General features: G+C 45.4%; 1 protein-coding gene across 2 annotated transcripts; it reads left to right on the top strand.

The window, feature by feature from the left end:
* The first annotated feature begins 1,419 nt into the window (after positions 1–1,419).
* On the top strand, positions 1,420–25,581 carry G3BP2 (G3BP stress granule assembly factor 2). Of its 2 annotated transcripts, XM_030947493.1 has the most exons (12): positions 1,421–1,605; positions 8,444–8,562; positions 10,619–10,700; positions 11,775–11,948; positions 12,887–12,977; positions 13,888–13,990; positions 16,111–16,291; positions 17,248–17,346; positions 21,106–21,208; positions 21,468–21,596; positions 21,781–21,899; positions 22,660–25,581. In XM_030947493.1, the coding sequence occupies exons 2-12, from the start codon at positions 8,468–8,470 to the stop codon at positions 22,930–22,932; spliced, it is 1,449 nt and encodes a 482-aa protein (XP_030803353.1). In that variant the 5' UTR covers positions 1,421–1,605; positions 8,444–8,467; the 3' UTR covers positions 22,933–25,581. The 2 variants fall into 2 exon arrangements, with proteins under 2 accessions (XP_030803354.1, XP_030803353.1); XM_030947494.1 differs by lacking the exon at positions 17,248–17,346 and having other exon boundaries at positions 1,420–1,605.

Below are 25,581 nucleotides of genomic sequence, written 5' to 3' on the forward strand. Positions count from 1 at the left end.
GGATGCTACTGCAACATATTTGGGATTCCTGCTGAGCTGCAACAGCCAAGGACCAGAACCTAAAACCCTTCAGGCACCACACCCACACACCAGCTGCCAGTCTGATGGTGCCCTCCTGATAGTTTCTGGTAGGGTTTGGCGGTGTTTGGCTTATTCTACATATCCAATCAAAGCAATTTTACTTGCAGCCACAGCACATGGGCACAGAAAGTGCCAATACTATCAGTTCCAAAAATGAGTTCATTCCAGGGAGACAGGCCCTCTCACATGACAGTTTAAATCAAGAGCTTCGAGAATTTTATTTTCCTTATCAACTACAGAATGAAATTAACCAGCCAGTACGTGGCCCAGAGAGTTTTTACCTTGTTGGGCAACAAAAAGCCCTTCAGTAGGGTTTGGTCACCAAATAAAGAGGCACTTACAGCAACCATAGCCATGTCAGCAGTTTCCTGATGCACAGGAGGGCAACTCCAGCCTGCAGTCACCACACAGCCAGAGCTTTGCTGAGCAGTCATGCATTCCCAGGCTGTGCATCCCTGGCCACTTGCCTGCCCAGCAGCATGCCAGTGCTACAAAACCCAGCTGGAGCTCACTCACAACAGCCCTTGTAAAGGCCCAGATCCTCCTACACCTCATTGCCCACCAGGTGCAAAACAAGGCAGAGAAAAGAAAAAAAGTCCTCTGAAACTGAAGGTGTTGCAATATTCAAAGGTTAGGAAAGGTTCCTCCCCGTCCCCACAGTGATGATTCCAGGCCCATTCTGGGCAGACACACAGCAGAACTCGCCTGACACGTTCAAGTTGGCATAACAAGATGCTGGTCCTTGGCAAGAAAACAGGAAACAGCCAACACCAGGTTCTTCCACAAGCCAAATTTTATTTCAGTACTTGCATCCTCACATACACAACCCCAAGAAACAAAGTAAGCAGCTTCCAAAAGCAATGTCTGACACACTCAAACTGTCCTCTTGGAGATGCAATATACTCGAAGGGGCAAATTCTGCCACCCAGTAAAGGAGTTACCTGGTATTCAACCTGCTACCATGGATAGTTCTTTATTCCAGCATAACTCAGAAGCGTTTCTATTTTTCCACGAGAAGCTGTAAAGTGCTAACTGACGGACGCTCAAGGAGAAGGAGAACAGGCACGGCAGGAACAAAGAACGGAGCCGGCCCTGTCCGCTGCCGCCCTCCCGCCGCCGCCGCTCGGACGCCCTTCGGACTGTGCCTCCATCCCGGCCATAGTAAGTAGGCGCCAGCCCCTGACGTCATCGCGCCAGCCCGCTGCTGATTGGCGGAGAGCGCCGGAGGACGCCCCGCCCTTCCCATGGCTACCCCGCCCGCCCCCCCCTCCCCCTCCCCCCCGGCTCTGCGCAGGCGCGCGCGCGGACGCAGGCACGCACGGGAGCCGCGGTCGCCCGCCCTCCTCCGCCCGCCCGCCCGGCTGTGACACCACTACCGCCGCCGCGCCCCGCTCGCCCTGTGCTGCCCGCGCCGCGGGACGCGCCGCCCGAGGGACACGCTCGCCGCGCTCGGCTCCGCGCAGCTCCCGGCGGCGTGGGCGAAAACGCGCCCCGGCCCCGCGCACCGAGACTTTTGTCCCTTAGGTGAGCGGCGTGGGGGGCGGGGGGCAGGGTAGGCCCCGGCGCGGGCTGTGTTTGTGTGCGGGGCGGGGGCGGCCGTTCAGCGGCCCTGAGGGAGCGGCGCGTGAGGGGCTGAGGGGAGTGGCGGGAACGGCGCGTGAGGGGCTGAGGGGAGCGGCGCGCGCGGGGCTGAGGGCAGCGGCGCTGAGGCGCTGAGCGGGGCAGCGTCCTGGGGCCCGGCTTTGCCCTTCGCTGCCCGCCCCGGCCGCTGGCTCCCCGCTCTGCTTGGAGCGAGGGGGAGGCGGCTTTTGTTCGCCGTCACCTTGGCGGCTCTTCCGCCTCGCCCCGGGCGGCGCGGGGAGGCCGGGGAAAAGCGCCCCCAGGCCCCGCGTTACGCGATGCTGGCTGTGATGTTGGGCCCTGCGGTCGCCGCTTCCTGTTTCATTTCATGGATCGATCCCTGTGCAGGGGCCTCCAGAGGTACGCGGGATTTGGCATAGGCAGGGTGCTGCTGCACCGGCCTCGGTCGTGCTGCTGAAGCTCCCTTAGCTCCCCACCCTCGGTTCAGCGGGCCCCGCTGCTCTCCTACAAGTTAGTACAGCCGTGGCAACCTGGCTGTAAGGGCTGCCCCAGCTCTGCAGACCTCACCTTTCTGCGCTTCCCCTTTCCTCAGTCGTAACCTGGGCTGCTCTGTTAGCACATGGAGTGATATTGCAGAAGTTGTTGTGAGCTCCTTTTATTCTGCAGCGCTGGATACCTTGAGTAGATCTTTTCTGAGCTGTTCTCGTTTGTCACCTGAATTGAGCTCATTGGGTTCTCAGGCTTCTGCCACCCTTCACCTCGGAGGTCACTGCAGTTGCAGTGTGGGTGCCCAGGAACATGTCCATAGCAAATCTTTTAAATCCCTTGGGTAGCTGGGTGAGCCTGGGTCTTGATCTTGGTTCCAGGTACCACTGCATAAAAGGACTATCACAGGAGGGAAGGAGAGCATATGACATTATTGTTAATTTCAACCAGAAAGTCTTAGTCAGTTGTATGGATGTTGTTATTTTGGCCTTCCGTTGCTGGTTTGGCAGCTCCAATGCCTTTCTGTATGTTCTTCAGTTGAGTGCACAAATGATCTGCTTTCCTGCAGAAAGAAGTGTAAAGATGCCCCAGGTACTTGGGAAGAGTTGAGAAGTAGGGGAAGTTATATCAATCCCTACCGAAGTTTCTGAATGTAACATGGCTCTGTTACTGTAGCACTGCAAGCGAGTGTAGGATTTGTCAGCTTGGATTGGGAGCTGAGAAGCAGTTGCTGACAAACTGGTGTCGCTGTACTTCCAGCCTTGACTTCTCGTGCGGGAGGCATTTCTGCATGCAGTGTGGGTGTGGGTACAGGGCCATGCCTCCCCTAGAAAGCTTGTCATTCTGAAGGATTCCTTCTTCCTGTGAACCCTGGTTGCTTGGATGTCAGAAACATCATCTTGGTTTGCCTTTGGAAGTGTTCTTAGAACCGTGTGCTTAGCAGATGTGGGGTTGCCGTGTGAAATTGTGATCTGTATTTGGTGATTTTTTCATAAATCTTTTCTCTGAAAACTAGCTTTAACTGAAGAGAAAACCAAATGTCCATCAACCATGTAACTGCTGATGTCAATATGAGTGTTTCTGAATGTAAAGGAATATGGAACTGAGGATTCAAATTAAACATCTATTCTCACGCTTAAGATTATTTCACAGTACTGAAAATACAGTGAGGAACCACCATACCTTAAAGCACAGTGTTGGATTTGAGTCTACTGCTGTAGTAGTTGTGGTGCTGGATGCTACTGCTTTTGAGAGCATTTTACAAATAAAGAATGTGTTGCAACTCAAGTAACATGAAAAGATGGGTATGTCAGACTAATAGACGTATCTGATGAGACACTAGGAGAAAGGCGCTGAACCTGGTCTTGGGTGATGACACAGAGGTGGAAAGGCTCCCCCAGAGCAGATCACTGTTGTTATTGCTCTTTGGGTGGGGCTTGGCCCTTTTGGACTGCACAGCTAAATTGCCCAGAGGATGGTCCCCTATGGCAGCTGTGTGCCTAAGATACAGGGTGCTATTAAACTCCTCCCAAAACCCCAATCACAAACCAAAACTAAAGCAGCCTCTGAGGAGAGCTTGCTTTGAAAGAGCTGCATGCTGTGCCTTCAGCTCAGCCAGTTCAGAATGCAGAACGGAGGTAAAGGAGATCATAAAGTAAAGGGACTCTGGTAGATGACACAGGGTTCCTGGTCCTGGCTGCAGATGGAGGATGCTCTGAGTGCTGACCTTGCAGAGCATGGCACAGGGATGGTACTGGCAATACTGGGGTGTGCTCTGGGACTTCTCATTGCCCGTGCAGGATTTTTCCCTTGCAGTTTGTGCTGCTTTGCCTGTCCATGGGCACCTGCCAGGGCTGTGTGTGGGATGCCCTGCCTTGGGCCTGCTGGGCCATCAGTTTGGAATTTCAGCTTTATTCCAGGTGTGGCACCGATGGTTTCTCAGAGGTGCACTTATGGATTGCAGGAGCAAGTGCGCCCTGCATGGCATTCTTTTTTGCTTGTCTACTTGTGAGAAACACGGATTAAAACTGATAATCTGGGTTCAGGACAAACGTGTCCAAGATTGTGAAAGCTGCTGTCCCCTTCCCTTCTGTTGTCCTTCAACTCCAGAGGTGTGCGAGGTGGCACTGAGTCCCTTGTGGCTTTGCTTAGTGTGCCCGCTGTGTGGGGAACATCTTCCTCATTTGCAAGAACATTTTTCTCAAATTTATTTTCGTGTTAAGTGGTGTATTCAAACCTGATTAACGACTTGGACAAGAGTTGCAAGCTTATAGATGTACAAACAAGCCATGCTGTTGCTGATTTATATAAAATGATAGCTTGATGTCTGTGTGCCTGTAGTTATGAACAAATTGATCTATGGATGACTCAGTTCAGAGGATGAAATTTGCTTGCCAATAAAACAAAATTTTATTTGCTTATAGTTTTTTTTTTAAACAGCTGGTGAAGCCCACAGCTCCCTTGCAAGGCTTAGGAGCTTCTCTTGATGGAGGTTATGTTCAAGTTGAGGCGATGCTTTCTTCAGCTACTGTCAAAATTCAGTTCAGCTTTGTTCTGGTTTGTTTTTTTTTTTTTGTTTCTTTTTGCCCAAGTGCAAACTAATGGATGATGATTTGGGTTTGGTTTCTCCTTGGTTTTTTTTTTTTTTTATTCAGTTGAACAAGAGACAAACACAGCTTAATAAAGTTTTGTGTATAAAGATGATTACAGGTTGAATGACTTTGCATGCTCTTGCTGGAGTGTGGACTTGAGAAATGATTGTAGTTTGTTCTCACGTGCTTCAACACAATTGTCTCCGTGTGGGCTGTACCTTGTCCCGTTAGCCCTCAGCAGTTTCGCCTTGTCGCAAAGGCTGATTCCTTGCTTTATTTGTCATGGCCATTGGAAGGTGTTAGGTGAATTTCAGTACTATGCAGTTGCTCTTTGGAGGAAATTATCTTTTCTGCTTTTGTTTGTTTGCTTATTTTTGCCTGCACGTAGCAAATAATTCCTTTCTGTGCCAGTTCTCTCACTGTTTTTGTTCTCCTGAAAGAAATCCTGCCTGTAGGCTGAAGTTACTGTTATAAACTTGAGTCACACCAGTTGAAGTCGCAAGGAGTACTTCACTGGCATGTGTGTGTGTTCTTTAGTTTTGGAATCAGGTTCCTCACCTCTGAGCCTTGGGAAGAAAGAGATTCCATGTTGCATTGTGCCTGTCAGCTTGTGAGTGTACTGCAAAATATTTTGTGTGGCTCCTGATCCTCCTTGGTTGAGGAAAGCGCTGGAAATCCAGTGTGCCTTCCTGGTAACAGAGGAATCAGAAGTAGTGCGTGAGGTGGAAATGGAATCTTGTCCATGAGTTATTACGTCAGCTGGATGTAGGTAGGAGTGCCTGTGGCTGAGCAGCAGCTGCATGGCTGTTCCTGTTACCCTGTCTAGGTGGCTTATGGTTTTTGGCCATTGTGCACGGTGCAGGGATTATTTTAACAGTACAGTTGTACCTTAAAGGAGCCAGCAGATGAGTGTATTTGATTTCTGGTGGTGCCACCTCAGTGCTGGGATCTCAGACTAAGAGCAGTATTTTGTTTCTGGCTAGTGTGTGCCTGGGTGCCTTGAGCCATAAGTTCTCATCTCTCAATGGCTGCTCAGGCTGATCTAAGAGTGTGGCTCATTACATTCAGCTGAGAAGAGCACTCAGAGTCTTCTTTCTTAGTTTGCTGTTCACTGACTCTTGAGTGTGTGCTGGTGGAAACTGGAAGTAGAGCTTTTATAGAGTGTTGATATCGATGGGACTTCCTTGGTGCCTGGTAATCCATGGACATACTGTTCCTTGTAAATCTGGCCTGTTTGAATTGCTGATGTTCATGCCCTGACTTTGGGCTTAAATTTCACTGGTGTGTTTACCTCCAAACCCCTTGGGCCTGCTAAGGCTCGGGTCCTTGACATTCAGGGAGGTGCTGTACTAACTGGGACACGTGGAGATTTTAATCTTTTGAAAGCCTGGTTTCATGGCACCCATGTTGCTAGCAAGGAGTACCTCTGATTTTATTTCACTGCCTTTTAATGACCTGGGAGACCTGAACAGTTCATTAAGGCTCTGCTATCCCTGTTGAGATCTTTCAGGAAATAATGAAAGGAAATAACACTGAGACCAGTGAAGGATTGTACTGAGACATCCTCTAAAATTATGTGATGGTGTCATGTGTGTCAAGCACCACGGTGCTGTCGCGTGAAATGTGGAAGGGATGCTGGGTGCGGAAATAGGACAGCTTCCAATGAAGCAAAGATGTAGTGGGATACAGCTCTCCTGTAGTGTAATGGCTTGTCACAGATTATTTTGTTTTGTACCCAGAGACATTTTCAGTCTTCACTGAGGAATGCCAGAAATTTGCTAACAAGTATGCTTTGCTTCTTGCTATATTCATAAGAACGTGTGGTGGCCATCATCTGCTTTTTAACAGGTTCTTCAAAATATCCTGATGAGGCTTCATCTTTGTGTATTCTCCCAGGTGCTCAGGATGTAAGTCCTGTCACCAGTTTTGTGTTCATCATCTGCCTGTGAGGCGAGGGAACAAAAAAAAGCATAGTCTCACCTGTAGAAATGGAGATGTCCTTTTTTTTAAGGCTAGTTTCTAAGAATTCTTAGAATTCATACTTTGTTTTCTTTCCTTTACTCCTGCTTTGAAAAAAAAACCCACAAAAAACCTCCAGGGTTTTTGTTAGTTCATTTCAGGGTGGTTTTTTATGTTTTTTAAAGCACCTGTTCTGTAAGGGATTTGTATCCATGCACAGGGCTCAAATCTTTGATGTCCCATAGTATTTTGACGTTTGGTTTTGTGTCTCATTAGCATAATTACTTCCTCTGGGGCTTCCTGTGAGGCAAAACTAATACTGTGTTCCAGAGTCTTGGTGATTTATATCAAAGGGTTTGTTTAAAAGCCCTCTATTGTGATAGGATTTTGGATAACCCTATCATCTGGAGGTTCAAGACTTGTGTTTCAGGCCTTGCCTTCTACATTACCTGCATGTTTTTGAGACTGTTGTTTCAGGTGTGATTCCTGACTAACTGTAGTTGGGGGCATTTCTAGGTATTGTCTTGTGGCTTGGATTACTGGCTTGAGGTAATTTGGGTTGTCCATGAAGTGTAAACTATTGGAGCCAAGTATGTGGGCTTTTTTCTTCTGAGTTCCGTTATGATGCAGGATCTGACACGTTCATGGTATTGTTCCTGTGTGTGTTCTGCCTTTATTAGAGGCCCTTCTTAAGCTGAGGTTCATCTTCCAGTTTCACTTCATGTGCTTTATGTGCTGTCTGCCTGTAATTGCAAACAGTCTTTTGTTTGGCCTTTGGTTCAGATTGATGGGTCGAGGTTATTTTGGTAAAAAGCCAAAAATCTTACTCTAGGATTATCTCCCAAGTTGGAAACTTAGATTTTTGACTTGGTCTCCTTTGCCTGTTTCCTTGCATACATATTAATTCTTGGAGAGAGAAAGTAGATGAAGTACCTGTGTGAGAACTGGAGAGAATTTCATGATCACAGACGGTGGTAGTCTTAAGTGAGCTGGCAAAAGCAACATGTTGGGTACTGGCAAGCTATTAAAAAGTGTTTTCGAGTACTGAGGATTATTTTATGACAGGGATGATCTGTAGGACAGTATGGATAAGTAGGAGCATAGCAGGTGGAAGCACGTGACCCCCTGGAAGTCCTTTCCAGCTTAGGAGACGCTGTGACAAAAGTGAAATGCAGTTAGGTTGGACAACCAGTACCTAAGTCTTTGGTCATCTCTGAGGCACTGAGGTTTCCCTTCCCTGTCTTCATGGAGCGTGAATCCAGCCCACCTGGTTACTTCATATTGGTACTCTGTCTTCATCCTACAGATGTGACAGTAACCTTTGGAAGCAGAGGTACCAGGTGCCTTGAGAAAGTGTGTTCCTGTTTGCTTTGCAGGGCTGTTGAACTGGGCTTTTAAAACATTCATCAGCCAAAGGGATAAGTAAATGGTGCAGGAGATTTTTAACAGGGTTTTTGTTTGTTCATTTCTGGGTGGTTTTTTATGTTTTTCAAAGCACCTGTTCTGTAAGGGATTTGTATCCATTGTTCCCTTTTCATCAAGCTAATACATGAATAGACTGAAATTTTCTTATTTACCCAAAAGAGGTGGGAGAGGCTGTCCTGAATTGGTTGAGTATTTTCTAGTGAATTAAGGCCCTGTATGCTTAATTGTTTCAATCCTAATATCACAAAGTTTATCCTTTTATGGGGAAGTTGTGATTCATGGGGGTGCCTTCCAAGTAACATGAATATTTTCACTTACAGCGTTTGACACTGAATACCAAAGAAATGGTGATGGAGAAGCCAAGTCCCCTGCTTGTAGGGCGGGAGTTTGTGAGACAGTACTACACCCTGCTAAACAAAGCTCCTGACTTCTTGCACAGGTAACACTAGCACTCCCAAGTGGTAATGTTTGGGAACAAAAGCATGTCCTGTTTGATGGGAATCAGACATTTGTTTCTGAGTATGGGAGAAACGGGACCTGGCTAACTTCTGGGAGGTTGGAAAACTGTTTCATCTTACTGCTAACTCCTTAGGCTCTAGAACCAAGTCAGATCATGTGGATGTATGGCATGTTGTCAAGATATTTATTTTGTGGGAAAATGGGCTGCTTCTAAGGCTATAAAATGGTAATGTGGACAGATCCCAAAAATACCTGCAGAGGCTGGATAGACACTCTTGAGCGTCTGCCCTGGTGCAGGTGTTACTCTCTGCTCAGGGGCATTCTCTGTCCGCTTGAGAGGTGGCACAAGTGTCGTTCACAACAGCACCGGTGGAATTTCTCTTAACTACCTCTGCAGAGAAGAGTCCAAGAGGTTTTGATTTGGTTTGGCTTAATCTTACCCAATTCTGGAGCTGCTTGTATGAAATGTTTTCTAGCCCCTTGCAGTCTCTGCCACTGCTGCCCCTTTCTTCGGGTCAGGCTCAGATATGGATATTTGCCTATGTGTTCTTTGGCTGCACCTTTCTTCTGAGTGATATTCTCCAGAGAGGGCATCTTATGCTTCCTCTTTATCTTGCTGTTAGTCTCAACAGCTGCTTGCTCTCTGCCACAGAAGGATTTGGGTTTCCCTGGTGTTCTGGTGCTTGATGTGCTCTTTGCAGCAGTGAGGGAGTTAGGAGAACAAGTGTTATTGTTTCATCGTACTAAAAGCTTGAGAAGAGCACAGAGGATCCCGTTGCTGGTCATTATCTAAAGCTTGCCCAGGCCTCAGGAGCAGCAGAGATCAGTTTGCCCTCTAAATGGATGTTACTCGATGTGGTTGAATGCCTGTTGCATTTCAGTTGAATTTGTAAGGCTTTTCTGGCCCCTTAACCAGAAGTCTTTAATTCCATTTAATTGGGGGCTCTGCCATCCAGAGAGTTTGAGCAGTTCCTTAAAAACAAGTTAAAACTCTTGGTCCCCTGTGAAGGTCCTTGGTAAGAACTGCTGACTTTCAGAGAGATTGCTTTGGAATTTAGAGGGAAATGTTTTAGAGCAAAGATGTTTTCCTATCTGCTTGTACTCTGCTTCAGCTAAGTTTCTGTATTTCCTTGCTGTTAGGAAGTGCTGGACCGTGCTCAAAGTCATGATTTTGTGGTTGGTACCAAAGAAAACAATCTAATATTTCCCAGAATCTTTCCTGGACATAGTCAAGGGAGTAAAAGTCTTGGAGTTTTATTTCCACAATAGTAGAACTAAAAAGAGTTTCTAAGTTCAGTAGAATAAACCACTGTTGCCACTCTTGTGTGACACTGAGTTCATAGAAGTACTTCATTACAACTTTATTTCATATATGCCGTACAAGGGTGGATAATAAAGGTGCATATTAGCATCTGTATCTCATGGCTATCACCCCCAAGGCAAAGCATGCTCCTAAATAAAAACACAGGGCGATACAATGTTTCTTTCTGTTAATATAAATGTACTGAAAATATAAAACATTTGTCACCTGCTTTATAAGCTGACACTAACAATCCAAATGCAATCAGACTGTTGTTGGCTCAAAATGTGGAAGTGGAATGAAAGTGCCAAAGGATCTCTGAAATGTATGAAAAATACTGGGAGCGAGTGTACGTAGTTAAATGTCGAAACCACTCTCAGTGCTGGCCAAGGCTGTGCAGAGAACAGCGTTCAGAGGAGTGGCAGGAGGGTGGTACCTCGCTGGCCTGATGCCTCTGTCCGAGGCAGGGGGTTCTGAGGGTGAGGAACCTTCCAGCCAAAGTGGCCACCTTCCTTAAAGGAAGCAAGCCAAAGGTTGAGGTTGATGTAGGAGTTTGCTACAACACCTTGGGCAAACTGCACTGCTGAGTATTAAGTTTGTTTGTTCCGGTATTCTTGGAGCCTTTGGAATCTGTGAAATTTGTGAAGTGCTGAGCTCTACAACTTTTGGCTAAAATTCTTTTTAGATTTGGTTCTATTTTTTCACTTCTGTGATTTTTACATCTCTTTGCTTGCAGGTTTTATGGCAGGAATTCTTCTTATGTTCATGGAGGACTGGATGCCAGTGGGAAACCACAAGAGGCAGTGTATGGTCAAGCTGTGAGTATTAAAATTTGTCCTGTAATCCTTGTTAATGTTCAGAATAAACAAGGTTTTTTCTTCACCAGTGACTTTGACTTTCTTGCCTGGTGAGTAATGGATTGTGATACTGCTTCCTGTTCAGAGACAGGTAGGAATTTGTTAGCTTGAGGGGTTTTGATTGCTTATTTCTGCCTTCAGTGGCATTTGTGTTTGATTCTTCAGCTTTGCATCTGGGCTGCAGAATATACCTTCAGAATAGGGAAACAAAATTGAGGGGTCCTTATAGATTTGGGCTACAAATGTATCTTGTTTCAGTTAGAAGTAGTTCTTCAGGAAAGGACTGATCTTTGTGAGTTTCATGATATTCTTGTGTGAGCAGAGTTTTGTTGAAGTGGAACATAACTATGTGAAGAAATGAATGAATTGAGGATTGCTGTGGTTGTACTGCATTATCAGAACTTTCTGTCACCTAGGACATCTCTTCATGTGGCAGCCACAGCTTTGAGCAGTGTGGCTTTTTGTCCAGGGCAGGCTTGGTTTCTTCTCCCTTCACTGGCAGAGTGTCATTTGCAGCACACAGATCTTAGCAGTGCAGATGTTCCCCACTCCTGTGATGTTTGGTTACTTCAGTGATGTGTAAAGGGATGGTTTGGGGTTTTTTTTGGGTTTGTGGTTTTTTGTTTGTTTGTTTGTTTTTTTGTTTTGGGGCTGGTGTTTTTTGGTTTTTGGGTATTTTTGGAGGTTTTCTTTATTTATATAACACAAGCTAAATCCTGTCCCTTTCACAAGCCCTTAAAAGAATTAAAGCCTTAAAATAGATCATAGATTTTAAAGCAGCTGGAAAACTTGGATAGCAGTTGTATGCTGTTTGACTACTCTGAGAAATAGTTGAATCCTAGTGAAAAAGTTCAGATTAGAAGTTAAGAGAGCTCAGGAAGACTGTTCTCAGTGAAAGACACTTCTTGGTTCCTGTATGTATCTTTTGAGCCTCAGGGGAGTGCTCTTTTGGGGTTAGTTGAGACTCAGGGAGGTAGAAGGTGTAAAGCTCTGTACAGAATTCAGTGCAGCTGAAATGTGTCTGTCTGTTTGTAGGAGATCCACAAGAAGGTGATGTCCCTGCAGTTCAGTGAGTGCCACACCAAGATCCGTCACGTGGATGCCCACGCCACTCTGAGCGATGGGGTGGTCGTGCAGGTCATGGGAGAGCTGTCCAACAACGGGCAGCCCATGAGGAAGTTCATGCAGACTTTTGTGCTTGCTCCAGAAGTAAGGATATGTGCGATTGTGTCACACTTGAAATAATGGTGGAAAAAACTGACCTCACCTGTAGCTACCATTTGTCATCCTGGGACAAAAAATAGGATAGACTTTAAAAACTAAGTAGGATCTGGATCTAAAAAAAATAGGATCTGGCTTTAAAACTTGGTCTGGAGAGTACCATTAAATGTGTCACAGTGTGTGAGTGCAGAGAAGCTAGTGTATTGGACCCATCCTGAGCTGTTTTATTTCCTTGGACTTGAAATGTTAGAGCAGTAATACAAAGAAAATTGAAGCTTGCATTTGGGAGCTGCCATTGGCACAAATAATTTTTTTGAATAACAAGGTTCAGCTCTGTAGATCAAATCTCTGCTGTAGTTGTGTAGTTTCAAGTCTGATGGCAGCGGGGAGTATAGGATGCACAAGTTACTGCTCACATTTAGCTCTTGGTGAGAGCAAAGCTGTGGTAGAAGGTGTCTTGCGTTCTTTCTACTTCTTTCCCCCTGCAGCATCACAAACTAACGTGTGCTTGGAGATTAATGTTTTAGGTTCATGTTGAATTTCTTCATTGTTTCCCTGCACAGTGCTGTAAGCATACGGCCACCCCATGGAAGTTCAGGGTTTTCATTGTAAAGTTTTTGTAGTAGAGAAAATTGAAATTCCTCAATGAAACTCAGGGGCTGTACACTTAGTTAAAATCTATGATTGCTGTGACTTAGCAAAATTAGCAGATTTTATTCTGCTTCAGACTTCCTTTTTCAGTTGGCCAGAAGCTACTGTTCAATTGTTTGCCTAGAGAAAAAGAAAATAACTCAGAAAATAACTTCAGTGACATAATCCTATTGTGTAACGTCGGCGTGTACGCCGAAACTTAGGTCCGTGGTCCATCCTTGGGTTGTCTGCTGATACTCCATATATGCTAACCACTGCATGTTCCTCTTTTACAGGGATCTGTTCCAAACAAGTTCTACGTCCATAATGATATCTTCAGATACGAAGATGAAGTATTTGGGGATTCAGAAGGAGAACTTGATGAAGGTGAGAAGGACTGTGTGTGTAGGGTTTGTGTCATTCTTGTTCCTCTCTCTGTGTGCAGAGCTGCCAGAAGTGTTTGTGGAGATGTTGGAATGCAAACTGTGTTGCCTGCTGTGGAGCACAGAGGTGTTGTTACTGAAGCTCTGTGGTCCAAAATGTTCCGGAAAATGAAGGTCCTGTAGTAGTGCTGTGTTCCCTGAAGGGCTGAACTGGCTCACAGAGGGTGAGGCTTGACAGAGAATGGAAGCAGTGAGCAGCAGAACTTCTACTGCCATGGCTGCAGCAGGCACGCTTGTGTTCTGTGATCAGTCAAATTTGAATGCAATTTGAAGAAAAGTCTTTACTGGTTTTCAGATATGACACATAGTTCATTTTCATGTCATCCTCACACTCAGTAATTCATTGCTACTTGAGGGCTGAAATGGACCTGAGTTGGGCTTTTCCCCCTCTGTTCAATGAGACAGAGCAAATCACAGTGTAGCCAGAACATGTGTACATGTATTCACTGGGTGGTTTCTGGAATTTGTTCATCTCAATTCTGTGGAATAGAGCATTTTAGGCAATCATCCCTGTATTTGAGGTTCATCTGAGTCTGAGGCACTGAGATTTATGAGGTAATAATGCAATCTTTCTCTTTCACTGCCACCATATGAAAAGCACCCGCTGCTTTACAAGAGCCTCAAAACCTCCTCCCAGAACTTCCTAGCAGTAATATGTCTGGCTTCCTCTTTTTGTGAAAATCTCTTGACTGAGAGGCAGCCTCTTCCATCTTTTTTTGCAGCTCATTTTACCATGTTTTCTTGGTGAAGCTTTATTTTGATTGCTGCTGACTTAATATGCTTTTATTTTAACTGCGGCTTGTGTACTCATGTGGAGATCCATAAGAGATGACAAGTTGGTTTTTTTGTGTCAGAATCTGAGGAAGAGGTGGAAGAAGAGCAGGAGGAAAGACAACCATCACCTGAACCTGTGCAAGAGAATGCAAGCAGTACTTATTATGAAAACCATCCTGTAACGTAAGAAATGCTTTTTATTATATGAAGTTGCTTTCTTAATAAAAACCACAGACAGAATTGCTTTGGCTTTAGGTTCTGTATGTGATTTAACAGGTAGTTTAGGAAAATTCACTTAGCTTGATAGGGATCTGTGTTAACATTACATTATTTTGAGACATTCCTTCTTTATTGAAGAGAAGAAATGGGGTATTCTTTAATGTTTGTTAGTTATTTTCACTTCTGGTCTCAAAAGTGAGATGAAAAGGGAGCCACCCCCATGTATGTACACACTTAATGGACTCTTTGTAATCCAGACTTGGACCAGAAGGTTTGGTATGATGTGACTTAGGTCACAGGTACGTTAACAAAAGGATGGTTGATGAAACACAGGCCAGTTTGAGTTGGAAGGGACCTTTTAAAGGTCATCTAGTCCAACCCCTTGCACTGAGCAGGGATATCTTGATATTATTGGAATTAAATCCCAATATTGCTGGATGGAACGTGCCTGGGCTCGTCTGGCTCTTGCTGCTTGACCAGAGGCGGCAGCTGAGGTGGTTTCACCTCAGAGACACCTTTGGCTAGGTGGATGCTGCAGCTGGGCACTTGGGACAAGTCCAGGCATGCAGGAACTCAGGTTTACCTCTGGCAGAAAGGCTTTAGGTGAAGTGAAGGAAAAAGGAGTCTGGTTCTGCTGGAGGGTTTCGATCCAGAGCTTTATTCCTGTCACACAGGCCTCTGAATGCAGCAACAGCTCCAACAGAAACGAGGCCGCGTGGTTGCAGTGTCTTTCTAACCCCAGGGAGAGGGGGAGGGAAGGGGTAGGGATCCCACCAACCAGGTAAGAAAGGGGAAGTCTCAGGGAACAAATGACACCTGGATAGCCCAATGACCCCAGGCCTGAGAGGCATCTTTTGAACTCTGCCAATCACATGATGCCCTTGCTGGAATGTTAAGATTGACGGACAGCACTTAGCAGGGGGAAGGGAGGTGTTATTGGCATACCTGGGTAAAGAACTGGGATACTGAGACAGGGTAATACATCACACTGCAACATGATATGTTACTCAAATTTGGGGGTCACTTGGAGCTGAGAGAAAGATGTACTTTTTGAGAGCCTGCTGTTCCTCTTTCTTGGAAAAATAGGTCTTTGTCCTGAGTGTCTGCAAATCTAAGCCAGATCAAAGAAAAAAATATATTTATGATTTTGTAAGAAAAATACAAAAACTAACCAAATAACCTCCCACAAATACAAAGAAACAAACAACACCAAACCCTGTGCTTTTCATGAAACATAGGAGTGGTGTAATGAGGGCCAGAACTGACTTTCTGCTTCCCCTGTTAAAAAAACATGTATGACATCAATACCTGCTGAGTGCATCAGTGGTAACACTAAACACAAGTCACTTAATGCTTCTTATGAGAAATGTGATGGAAAAGTAATGGAATTCTGGCAGGGGCTTGCTCAGGATAATGCAGTAAGTTTTGGATGCCTGAGAGCACAAAGTCAGGTCTTGTTTTGGGGTTACTGTGTCATTTGGAAAGGGGCTGTAAAGGCATTGATCGTCATAGAGTTGCTTGGGCATGTGGTGGCCTGCAGCAGGAGCTGCGCAGACAGAGGTGACTGGAGGTAAGCTAGCATTCTGGGTGGCTGGAGAGAGGAGATGTTCAGACCCCCTACCTTTCAACCACACAGGGCACAGAAGTTGCATGTGATTTTCTGTAAATGGGACTCACAGCTGCTTTGGTAAGGAAGCTGTGTAGCATTTTGGTAAAGGAACAGTAGAATTGGCTTTGGTTATGTGTGTAGCTTAATCGTCCATTGGTCCTCACTGTGTTCGTGTTCTTTTAGAAGCAGCACTGCTTGAGTTGAGCACCTCTTCTCCAGGGTTAAAAGGCTGTGTGATTCTCTCCAAAGAACTGTAGAAATGTCTTTGCTTCAGCAGAAGTAAAATCTGGTTTTGTACCCAGCAGGGGAGTACAGCTTCACTTCCCACTGTATTGTATATGTACAAGACCCCGTTGTAGCAAATGGAGACACAGCCATCTTTTTCATAGCGGGGCTGTTGCCATAGCACAGCTTACAAAATGTGACAAAATGCAAAGCAATTGATAAGCTCATCAATTGCATTTGGCTATTCTAGCAATGGGATAGAGGAGGCACTGGAAGAATCTTCTCATGAACCTGAGCCAGAATTGGAATCTGAAACAAAAGCTGAGGAGCTGAAAGCTGAAGTGGAAGAAAAGACCCTTGAGGAACTAGAAGAGAAATCTCCATCTCCACCTCCTGTAGAACCTGTTTCGCTACCACAAGAACCACCAAAGGTTAGTTACAAGTCACATCTGTGCTACTAAGTGCAGATGGAAACTGGATTGGCCTTTAAACTTTGCCTTTTTGGGTGCCTAAACTAGTACCTCTCTTTAGTGTCATGCTGTAAGAATAACTAGGCTTGACCTTTGAACTTGTAAAAATATGAAGTTTCACTAAAATAGAAATGTTATTTTTAAGTGCTGCTCATCACCTATGGTAGATTTTAAGCTCTTCTTGTAAAGTGTGCGTGTGGGTATATGCATGTGTAGACATTTTTAATTGTGCAGTTAACATGTTGAGAAAACACCTGTGGCTACCACTGCCAAAAATCTCATACAATGGGAACCGCTGCTCTTTCCTTGAAAATACATGGAACACACTGATGCTTGTAGAATTGCTGCAGCCTAGGTTCAAAACCAGTGTGGGGGCACTGAGTGTCTCCTGGAGGCAGGATGCCTAATCTTAGAAACCAGAGTGCACACGGCACATCCTCTGGTGTGGTTAACCCTGGGGGCTTGCAGAGTGCTGGGGGCAGCCAGGGAGAGCTGGAGCCAGGTCGTTTTCTAGCTCCAGCATGTCTCCCACATTTTTTTTCCAGTCCTTTTTCTCTTCTCCATTTTTGATTGTAACTTCAGGCATCCGCTTCCTTTCTTCATGCAAAAGACACTGAACACTACAGGGTTTTCAGCCCTCGGTTTGGTTACATGATGAAAAGCAGTTGTCTGGGAATGCTGAGGGCACTGGGCTCACTCAGTAGCGATAGTGGGCACGGTACACACTTGTTCCATGCCATTGGAATCCACAGACAGCTGGGACTGCAGACCCTTCTGTACCTCCATTGTATGCTTGCACAACCATTATTTGATAGTCAGATATGAACCAAAAGTGTGTTTTTAGCAGCCAAGTTTCCCTGTAGGAATGTCAGTGGTTTGCCGTGATTAGTAGCCTAGGTTTGTTGCATTTCCTGCAGGCTTTCTCTTGGGCTTCAGTGACCAGTAAAAACCTGCCTCCTAGTGGTACTGTTTCTTCCTCTGGAATTCCACCCCATGTTAAAGCACCAGTCTCACAGGTAACCCATCTGTGAACACCTTGGATTGTCTCATTACTTCTGCAAACTGCTTCAGTTTTTTAAATTAACAGATCAACTTGTTTGACTTAAATTGCACAAATTAATTGTGTCTTAAATGTTAATGCACTCACCTCCTTGTCCAAGTAAAGCCACGAACGTGTAACTGGTGGAACTTTGGGTGATGGTAATGTTAAAATCTGGCCTTGTGGAAACAGGAAATCACTCCTGGGTTTTTTTACCTAACTTAATGGTTTGGCTTAAAGGGGAAACACCAATTCCCCACAAAATGTTACTTTTCTGAAGTGTGTTTGAAAAGGACATTGGTGGAAGTGGCCCAGCAGTAAAAACAGAGTGCACCGTTTCTGAGGTGCACAATTGCCTTGTAAGGCTAACATCCAGAGGACTATGCTGGATGTCATTATCTATGGATAATCAGCTTATCACAGAACCCTGTACCAACTTATGACTGTGTGAGGAATGGAAGGATTCACATTTCCTTGCCTGGACAATGCTATCTTCCCATTCCTAGGTTGACTGGGTGAGGAGGGAAAAGAGGAGATCGAGTTTGACCCGGTGACAGCTCATGTCCTGCTCATGCCAAGGTGGTGTGAGACCTTCTGAGACTCTCAATTCAGCTTCCTCCATCTGTATGAAAGTGCTTAAACCAGAAAATGTGTCCTTGACCCCGTGCATTGACAGGGTGTGCTAGAGTGCTATATCTTGAGTTGCTCCTGTCCAGCCTTTGTGTGAGGCTGCAATTTTCAGTAGAATAGCTGCGTTGCTGCAGCTGTTCCTCTTGCACTGGTTTCTTCTCAATTTTGTGGTAACAGAGAGATCTCTGTCTAGGACTAGCCTTCATGCTTTAAATGCATGTTAAAAAGGAAACAGGGAAGAAAAAGAGAAAAATGAAAGAAAATTAACCAAAAAACCCCAACACCCTACGTGGTGTTGCTTCTGGTCTGCTGGGACTATCAAGGACATCAAATAAAGGCTATGGAATGAGTTGGGAAGTCTGTCTTCATCAGCTTTGAACACCTAGGTGGTATTTAACCTGTAAAAACTGGGTTTTCTAGTGCAGGATAGATTTTCCTTACACAAAGCCAAAATTGGTTTTAATTTATTTGCCGCAGAAAAGGTGGATGGTTGTAATGTGGCTGCAAAAATAATTTCGGGTTATCTGTCCAAGAGAGCAGGAGATAGTTTATAGATGTCCCCTTAAACTCCCCTGTGTTGCCTCTGTTGCTTGTTGTGCTTTGTGCCTTTTGATTTCTTTATCTTTGACTTTGTGTTTTAAGTAATGGTGTGTGGAAGTTTCTGAACAATACTGACATGGCAGGAATTTCAGCTCTTCTGTAGCTGGAATTAGTCAATTCTGAGCTCCTTTTCTTGAAAGTATTTTAGACACAGTGTGTAGAAGTCGGGTATAAAAGGCACCTGAACAAGGAGCTGCAAATCAGTAGCAGCTTTTTCCTGTTTTCAGGGATCCATTAGTGCCAGACACTGCATGTAAACAAGGACAGAAGATACCCTGGTGGGTGGGTGAGTGGCTCCTTTGAGATGCTGTTGTAGCTGGTGTCAGTGATGTTACAGAGAAATAAATGCCCTGCTCACTCTTTTCTCTGCATCACTCCAGTTTCTTCCCCCCCCCCACCACTATTAAGTTAAAAATACAGCCCCTGTAGTGTTAACTCCTCAAAGGACTGCACATGTGCTGTTCTGGATACAAACTGGTTCAGGGCTGTTTCCTTACAGCTATGGAGTGAAACAGGTCAGCATTTCTTGCTCTTTTTCTAATTGTAGATGATTAGAAATCAGCCTGCCTACTTTGATAAACTAGGACTTTTCCTTATAGCATTTTCAGTTACTTTCACTTCCCATTTTTATTACTGCATTGTTTGTCATAGGGCTGCAGAGGGGCGGAGGTAGGCAGGGCCTGATTCTTGTCTTTTGGGGAGAGTCCCTTTCCCTCCCCACGTGAGCTCCTGAAGAGAACAGACAGTGCCACCTTTTCCTTAATGGCTGTCAGAGCTCGGCTAGGCTGAGGTTTGTGGCATACTTGGGTCCTGTGGTAATTGGGGTTTCCTGAACTCCTTACTCAGTGTCCTTCCATCCACTCTGTGCTTGCTGGGACATGCTGGAAGATGTGAGTTGCAACGAGCTGCTGCTTGGGCTGCAAAGGGCAGCCCTGATCTGAAGTCTTGTGGTGCTGCCAGTTGTGGCAGTGTTTTGGGGAGCAGAGTTCTGTACAAGGGCTTTCCTCTTGAGGCACTGAGGCAGCCTTTTTCTATCGAAAAGGATGGGACTCCTTAGAAAACAACCAGAGAGATCAGCTGTTTGTGTGCTGGCTGAGAAGATCAGTGACACACAAAGCAGGCAGGTTCAAGGTCGCTGTTATACTTGGGATTTAACAGCAGGACATCAGTGACTTAGCAGGAGTTTAAGCCTGATAGCCATGAGTATCCAAGAAATGGGGGTCTGGAGGTATCAAGTTTTGCTCTTGAGGTGTAATTTATGATGTTCTCAAGATATGTGAGTGAAAGGTGGCAGAGGAGCTCCAGTGTCTCACAAAATAGAGGGGAGCAAGATTTAACAGGAAGACTGATTTCCAAGCTTGTTCTTAAAAAGTGATCCTAGAAGTGTTGTAAGGACAGACTAATGCCTAGCTGCATGTGAGCTAGAAGCACAAGTGACAGGAGGGCTTAAGACATTTGTTGGGTGTGTAACACTTGCGTGTTGCATGTGAAATCCAGGGTTTTTTCCCCTGGGAAGTGCTCTGTCTGGAGCTGCCAGTTGTCCTGAGTCCTTAAAGGAAAATAAGGAGATGTTTAATATAAACTACTTCTCTCCAGCAGTCTGGGCCTATAGCTGTTCACCTTGTGTTTAATCTTACTTGCAGGCTACTTGTGTATTTTTGTGCTCCTGAGGATAATTTTGTTTTTCTGAGATAAGAACCCAGCAAACCAGCAGCTGCTTAACTGTTGTACAGAAATGGAATTTAAAAAATGTTGCGAATTGCTTCAGTGACAAGTAGTCTGCATAGAAACATTTTTATTGTTCTGTCTGTTTCTCATAAAGCAAATTTTTAGCTTGCAAAAAATGGGAATGGGTGTTCTAGTACCTGAATATGAAGGGTGTACTTTGAGCATCGTGGTCCTGACATCAGGAAAGGTGAAGCATATCCTAAGAGGTAGTCTGTAGAAACTCATTTAGGAAATACTTCCAGGGGCTTTTGTTCTCCTCTTTCTTTTTGATAGTTTTCATACAGCTGTTCCGCATTGGAGGGAAATAATTCCTTGGGGACTTAGACAGAACTTTGATTTGTCCGTCTGTGTTCATCTTGGACTGCCTCCTAATCCATGAAGCTTGAGCTTGGCTTGAGGAAGCTTTATGCCCTCTACAATTTAAGTCAGGCTGAGGGATTTGTGAATAATGGAACGTTGGGGTCTCAATGCCTGGTCAAACATGGAAAATTCCCCTTAGCCATGTTTGGGGGAGATGCTCTGATTGAGAGATGTTTGCTTTGCGCCTTTCAACAGTGATGAATGAACACTGCAGTCCTGGATTGGTACAGAGGAATTTAGACAGGTGAAAAAACCACTCTCAAACACATTGACACCGATGTCTGTCTTCCAGAGTTTGTTTTGTGCATGCCACTTACCCATGTCTTGTGTTGTGGGGGTTTTTGTGAATTTGGGGTTTTTGTTGTTTTTTTTTTTTTTACCAGGCCAGAGTTAAATAATGCACATTCTCCTCTTTTAGCCAAGAGTGGAAACTAAACCTGAAGCTCAGTCTCAACCTCCTCGCATTCGTGAGCAGCGTCCCAGGGAAAGACCAGGTTTTCCACCACGAGGACCTCGGCCAGGTAATGTGGATGAACTTGTGTGACTACTTGGGAAGGGTGAAGGAGAGGTGTCTGCTGAGGCCTTGTGTGTACCTGTGTCTGCCTGGCTGATCATGAACTGCCTGTGCCTGCTGCCTTCAACCAGAAATGAGGGAGCATGATTTGGAGTCCAGGCTGGCTGGAGGGAATATGCTTGTTGCTGCCCCTAGATGTGTTCATCCAGGTTTACACACATCTTTTAACCTCAGTGGTTCTACCTTCCTCTTTGTGTTGATGGTAGGAAGGGGAGACATGGAGCAGAATGAGTCAGATAATCGTCGGATAATTCGCTATCCAGACAGCCACCAGCTCTTTGTTGGGAACTTGCCACACGACATTGATGAGAGTGAACTGAAAGAGTTCTTCATGAGTAAGTAGTGATTCCAGCTCCGGGGACTAAGATGGAAAGCTGGGTTTAAAAGTCAGGTAACACTGATTTGGACTACATGGGTAAGCTTTGACGTAGTGCCACACTACAGATGTCTGGAACGAGCAGAGGGTAGAGCTGGCACTGTGGGTTTTAATAAAGTGTCTCTTCCCTTGTGTTTCTCCAGGCTTTGGAAATGTTGTAGAACTTCGCATAAATACTAAGGGAGTGGGAGGAAAACTGCCTAATTTTGGTTTCGTGGTGTTTGACGATTCTGAACCGGTCCAGCGAATTTTAGTTGCAAAAGTAAGTATTGGCATTGGGTACTGAGTATCCTCTTCCAGGGATGGACCAAAAGGCCTAAACCTAAACAAGTATTGTGGGCCATCCTAGTTTGCATTGCTGTTGGCTCTGGCATTCAAAAACAGCTCAAAGAAAAACAGTTTTGGCATAGCCATTTTGTCAGGAGTTCTGTGTAGCTTTAAAAGCTTTGCCAGTGTTCCTCAAACTGCACCATGTGGAATTTGGGGGTTTTACCTCTACACAAGTGCTCCACAGAAAGCTCAGAACTTATTTTTAGAGAACCTTTAGCTGAAAGTGGAACAGGTAACCTTTCAAAGAGCATCACATGGATCTCTGAATTCTGCACCCTGGGATTGAGAGGAGGGAGCAGGGTTACTTGCAGTTTTGCTTTGAGGAGCTGGAGGGGAGAAAGCAGCAGTTTTCATTTCCATGGTGTGGGAGTGAGACCTAGTAGAGCAATTCTTCGGGAACTTGGACCCTGAAGTGGAAAGACTAAAGCTGGCAGTGAAGAGGCTAAAGACAACACTGCTTCTGCTTGAGACAAGCACTTTAATTCCTTGCCTGCCCGAGTGAATGTAAGAATGGCATTCCACAGGGCTAAGGCTGCATGCTGCAGGGAGCCCCTAAAAGGTCATGTTTGTGTTGGGCATGCGCGTGCAGGAAGGCTGGTGCCCACAGCCAGTGCAGAGCGTTCGTGTGCCTTGCATGGAGTGGGCTTAGTGCCGTGGTGACTAACGTGTGCCTGACCGCTTTTCCCCACAAGCCCATAATGTTCCGCGGGGAGGTGCGCCTGAACGTGGAAGAGAAAAAAACCAGAGCCGCTCGTGAGCGGGAGACGCGCGGCGGCGGCGACGAGCGCAGGGATCTCCGCCGCAATGAGAGAGGCCCAGGGGGACCCCGCGGGATAGTGGGCGGCGGCATGATGCGGGACCGGGACGGAAGAGGACCTCCTCCACGGGGTGGCATGGCACAGAAACTTGGCTCTGGACGAGGAACCGGGCAGATGGAAGGCCGTTTCACTGGACAGCGTCGCTGAAGTCTCCACTGTGGGCAGACAGTCTTGGCAGTGGTACATTACCCATCGTGTTTGCATTCTTGTTAATTTTTTTTTTAGCTTTGGAATGTGACACAGCCCTTCTGATCGTTTCTTTGATGTGAAAACATCCTTTGGTTTCCAGTTTAAATTGAGGTGGACATTTTTTCCCCAGTTTCACAACAGGAGTCACACTCTTAATTTATAAATGTATACATGGAGAATTGAAGACTAAAAAATAAAGAAAAAAGAAAATGAAACAAAAGAAAAGACCAGTTAACTATCTGCAACAGAAGTTGAAGTAAAGGACATGCCCAGTAGAATTCAGGTCCTTTCAGTCAAAAACCCTCTGCTGCACATTTTGTGTAAGTGTTACCGTTTCTGCCTACTACTGTTGGAAACACAAATAGTGCAATTTGTGCAATTGGAGAAGCTTGCCTTTTTTTTTTCCTTCTTAGAACACTCGGCTCCAAACAAACTCGTGTTTACGCACTCATCAAAATGCACTAATGGGTCCTCTGAACTCATTTATACTGACAGCTGCAGGAGGCATCGGAGGGAAAACCTTCATCCTCTTACTCAGACAGAATAGCTTGGGGAACGATGCGGGCATCTGCTCTGCTTGCTGTGACCAACCTCTACACACACAAACCTTAATAAGACTACACCTTTGTTCCAGAAGGAATCCAGTTAGCTGTAACCAGAACCCAGAGTTTCCAAGTCGTAGCCCTGAGTATGCAACAAGTTTGATAGCTCACATCAGATTTTTCTATCTGCCCCTCTTCAGTGCAGGGATGGCTGCTCAACACACTCCTCCTTCCCCTTCCCCCTTCGAGAAGCGTTGTACAGTGAAACTTGTCTTGACTGTATTTGAGTTCTCTGGTAATGTAATAAGCATGATGGTGCCTTCTATGAATACATCATTCCAGTCTTGCTGGTGATTTTGTACAGTATAGTGTATGAAGTACTGTGCTGCAAAGCCAAGAGGCTGCAAAGCATTTAAATAATTGGAAAATTGTATTAAAAAAATTGCAGTATCTTTCAATGAGTAAACATTGCTAAAATGATCATCCACCTTGCTCTTCAATTAACAAGTTTGCCTGTTTTTTTTGCAGTGGGGGGGAAGGGAGGATGAAGGCATCCTAGTAGTCTCCAGGTTGTCTCTTTTCTTTAATCAGAGTTAAAGCAAGTGGAGTTCTAATCTCTCTTGGACCTGAATTTCAGAAGTCAGTCGAGAATGGTGGGCGCTTCTGGCCAGCTCATAATGGGTAGACCTAAGCATCCTTTGTGAGGGTGAGCTTATCAAACGGGGATACTGCAATTTTCAGAGAACTAAACAGCAGCTTTTATGTTCTTGCATTTTCCAGTTGCACTTTTTGAAAAACTTGTACTCATTTTGCACATAACTCTCAGCTGAAGTTGACACTGATGTGGCTCTGGCCCTATGGATAGAAAGGAGGCATGCTCTTGTGCAGTGTGACTGGTGGGTTCTCCGTGGAGAGGTGTTGTGGCTGATGTTCCACGTTCCCACAAGCCGCCGCTGCAGCAGGCAGTGCGGGGTAGGCCCAGTGCGGGCCCTGTGCTGAGCCATGGCTCCGGGCTCAGAGCAAAGGGGTGTCTGTGCATGCGGCCGGGCAAAGGTGGGACCACCAACAGCTGCTGCTGAACATAGAAGGCTTCAAGCTAAAGAAGAAAGGCAATTTCAGCAAAAGCAGGGAGGGCATCCTGGCAGTCTGGCTCTGGATTATACAATCGTTTGCTGGTTTGGAGTAATGTGGAGGATTTTGCTCATCTTTTCTGATATGCTAGGTCTGGGGAAATGGCATCTGTGTCTGTTCTCTCCCAGACTTGAGGTCTTCTGTGTTCCATGGTAAGTCTTGCACTATTTTCATACACTTTCTTTTCTGGGACACATTTCTAGCAATTGGCATTTTCATATTTCAGTTTTTTTGTTGAAGGTCTTGCCATTTCAGCTGTTACCTGGAAATCTGTAGTACTTGAACTGCTCACCACACAACTCCACTCCTTAGGTTTGAAGCCCTCAGACAAATTGCTGTCATCAGTTAGCAGTGTGCCACCAGTGTGGTTTGTGTAGCCTGGAGGTTCTTTTTTCCTTCTGTAGTGCTGTGGTGTTCTGCTGCCACCTAATCCATTTGTATGGCAAATGGTACTGGAAATAGTTGACAACAGAAACGGAGTAGTAAAAAGAGCTCCTGAGCCATTCTGCTTTTCTGGCTTGCTTCTTGTTTGAGTGACACGAACCCTTGGAACATCATCCAGAGAAGTTTACATGGTGATAGTTCACCTGCTGTACTGTGGACTCTTACGTGTTCTTGACCCTCTCAATAGTAAATGTACCTCTTGGAGCAAAGGAAGGGATTCACTGACCATTACTGTTAGTCGCTGATTTGTGAATGGTGGGAGTATTTTGTCATTACAGTTCTACTTCAACAAACTTGGCTGACCATCTTGACTTTAGTAGGTATTGGAGACAGTGGATTACCATCTTTATTGCTGTAACTTGTCGAGCATTATATGCTAGTAGATTCTAGTTTCATTGTTGCAGGTGGAAAGTATTTTTACTTTTAAGTTTCCATTCTGAATGTGTTTTGACTAAACATGCCAATAAACTACTGATGTCTGCAGCATTTA

This window comes from Camarhynchus parvulus, chromosome 4 (genome assembly GCF_901933205.1).
Source record: "Camarhynchus parvulus chromosome 4, STF_HiC, whole genome shotgun sequence".
In the NCBI taxonomy this organism is placed as follows: Eukaryota; Metazoa; Chordata; class Aves; order Passeriformes; family Thraupidae; genus Camarhynchus; species Camarhynchus parvulus.

Excerpts from the sequence above, each read along its gene's own strand:
- G3BP2 (XM_030947493.1), top strand. The coding sequence starts at position 8,468 with ATGGTGATGGAGAAGCCAAGTCCCCTGCTTGTAGGGCGGGAGTTTGTG. Across the intron at positions 10,701-11,774 it reads AGGCAGTGTATGGTCAAGCT|GAGATCCACAAGAAGGTGAT; the intron begins GTGAGTATTAAA and ends GTCTGTTTGTAG. Across the intron at positions 12,978-13,887 it reads AGAAGGAGAACTTGATGAAG|AATCTGAGGAAGAGGTGGAA; the intron begins GTGAGAAGGACT and ends TTTTTGTGTCAG.